This window comes from Nematolebias whitei, chromosome 1 (assembly GCF_014905685.2).
Source record: "Nematolebias whitei isolate Nwh7 chromosome 1, NemWhi1, whole genome shotgun sequence".
Lineage (NCBI taxonomy): Eukaryota > Metazoa > Chordata > Actinopteri > Cyprinodontiformes > Rivulidae > Nematolebias > Nematolebias whitei.
The window spans coordinates 70,802,320-70,804,614 of NC_056498.1; the positions used below are offsets into that span (position 1 = coordinate 70,802,320).

Genomic DNA, 2,295 nt, shown 5'->3' on the forward strand with positions numbered 1-2,295 from the left:
TCCAGAGGTACGCTCATATTGGTCCAAATAAACGACATCGGCCGCAGAAAAACGAAGATCCAGAAGCTGTTGTCGGTCATACATCAGCAGTGAGTTTATGTCACAGATAAAAAACGAACAAAACAAAAATAATCCGAACACCATCAGCAGAGGTGGATTGCAAGCCAAGTACACGGGCGCCATCTTACCGGAACACAACACAAAGAAACCATCCAGAGTACCTGACTTAACTTTGTTGGATTCTTTTACCTGGATTACTGAACATGAACTTTGAAGTTTCATATATATTACACAGATTTGAATGCATAGCAGAGCATGTAGTTGGCCTTTACTGGTATGGGCTAATAGGTCACTCATTACTCCCATAGCAACATAAAGAGACTAAAGTTTGTAAATGCACACTGCACACGCGGACATTACAGAAATATTTCATGTCTGATTAATCTAAAATTGAACTCTTTGGCTGTAATGACCATCATTTGGTGGAAAAAGGAGGAAACTTTCAAGTCTTCCCCCTTTCAAGTCAAGGAAAGAACTTTCTGTGGAAATATTAAAGCAACAAGCCATCAGCTACAGTATGAGGTTAAAGTTTGGACACAAAAGTGTTTTCCAAATGGATAATGTCATTAAGCATATTGACAAGTTAGTGGCTTTATCTCAGTACCAAGTTTTTCAAAGTGACCTCAGTAGAATTTCATCCAACTGTTATGGCTTTTATTTTTTGTAACTTTTTATTATTACTTTTTTACCTGGTACTGCAGATGAAAATTTAGCTAGAAAGGTATAATCTGGTACAGCATATCTCTATTCAGTTAATGCTTTTCTGTACAATGTTCCTGACAAATAAACAAACAAAAGAAACCTCTAATCTCTTACTTTAACCTGCTACATCACAATGCTGCATTATAAAAGTTTTTCATTCTACATAACGTGCTAGTATAGCTTGCTAAATTAACATGTTGCATTATTATGCTACAAGTTTATTCATTAGCATGCTACATGGCCTGCTACATTCTATATTACATCAATTTGCTGCATTAAAATGCTGCAATAATAACCCACTACACATATATACATATTCTGTATTAGCACATTACATTAACACGCCACAAACATGCTACTAAACATTTCACAACAGCACTCTACAGTAACATGTTGCATTAGCATGCTACATAGCATTGCAGGTGGACATTGTTACTGAAATGTTATACAATCAATACTTGATTCATTGATCCTTTGGACTGTTCAGTGATTGTTCCGTGTGATTTTCAGGAGCACGTCCTGATCGAGGCCTATAAGAAATGTCTGTGTGCGCTCAGTCAGTGTCACGGCGGCTTGTCTGATGGTGAGCAGCCAATCAGCTTGAGTCTGGCCGGTCACTCTGTAGATACGTTCAGGTACCAGGTGTCTCAGGAGAAGGTGTCCATACACCTGCCGGTCTGCAGGCTGCTGGCAGGTAAACACAGGTGTGCAGAGTGGACATCTGCGTGATCTGCTGTGGATGTGCATGTTAACTTGTGCTGCATGTCGTCTCCTTTCAGGGCTCCATGTTCTGCTCAGCAGAACGAAGGTGGCATCCCGGTTCCCCGAGCAGCTGCCATTGGTCAGTATTATGATCAACTTCTCTCATATCAAGTTATTGAGAATTGATGGTCTGAGATGAAACGTGTGGGATGTTCCATTCTTTACTTATCTGATAATATTGATGATGAATGTAAACATGATCATTGGCCTGATTGATCAGTTCTAACAGAAACTTCACCTCAGCAACAGCAGCTGTTTCTAATCGATCAGATCTATTGATGATCTCTTATATGTGTCCTCAGGGTGAACTCTGCCCCCATCTCCTGATTGAACTCCCACTGCGTTGCCTTGTGCTCTGTGCACAGGTGCATGCTGGGATGTGGAGGAGGAATGGCTTCTCTCTGATCAACCAGGTGAGTGTGTCGCTGATGATCAGCACTTCAAGGACTAAGTTGAGCAGATGGTAGTAAACATTTGTTGTTTTTGTTGTTTACTGTTTACATTATATTGTTAAATCATGGAATTATACAAGAAGCTGCTCATAAACACGTGTTGTTGTTGTTGTTTACCATTTCAGATTTATTATTACCACAACGTCAAGTGCAGAATAGAAATGTTCGATAAAGACATCATCATGCTGCAGGTACAGCAGGCCACCATCGACTCTACTCTGATTCTAGTCTGACTCTATAGTGTCCATGCTGTGAATCTACTCTGATTCTATTGTGAATCTACTCTGACTCTACTGTGAATCTACTCTGACTCTACTGT

At 40.0% G+C, this 2,295-nt stretch overlaps 1 protein-coding gene across 1 annotated transcript in view; it reads left to right on the top strand.

Annotated features, from left to right (window-relative positions):
• Positions 1–2,295, top strand: part of ubr2 (ubiquitin protein ligase E3 component n-recognin 2) — a 58,895-nt gene that overhangs the window by 28,675 nt on the left and 27,925 nt on the right. Inside the window, 4 exon segments of the mRNA XM_037687239.1 lie at positions 1,273–1,456; positions 1,542–1,603; positions 1,827–1,937; positions 2,102–2,249. Coding sequence (XP_037543167.1) covers positions 1,273–1,456; positions 1,542–1,603; positions 1,827–1,937; positions 2,102–2,249 — 505 coding nt within the window.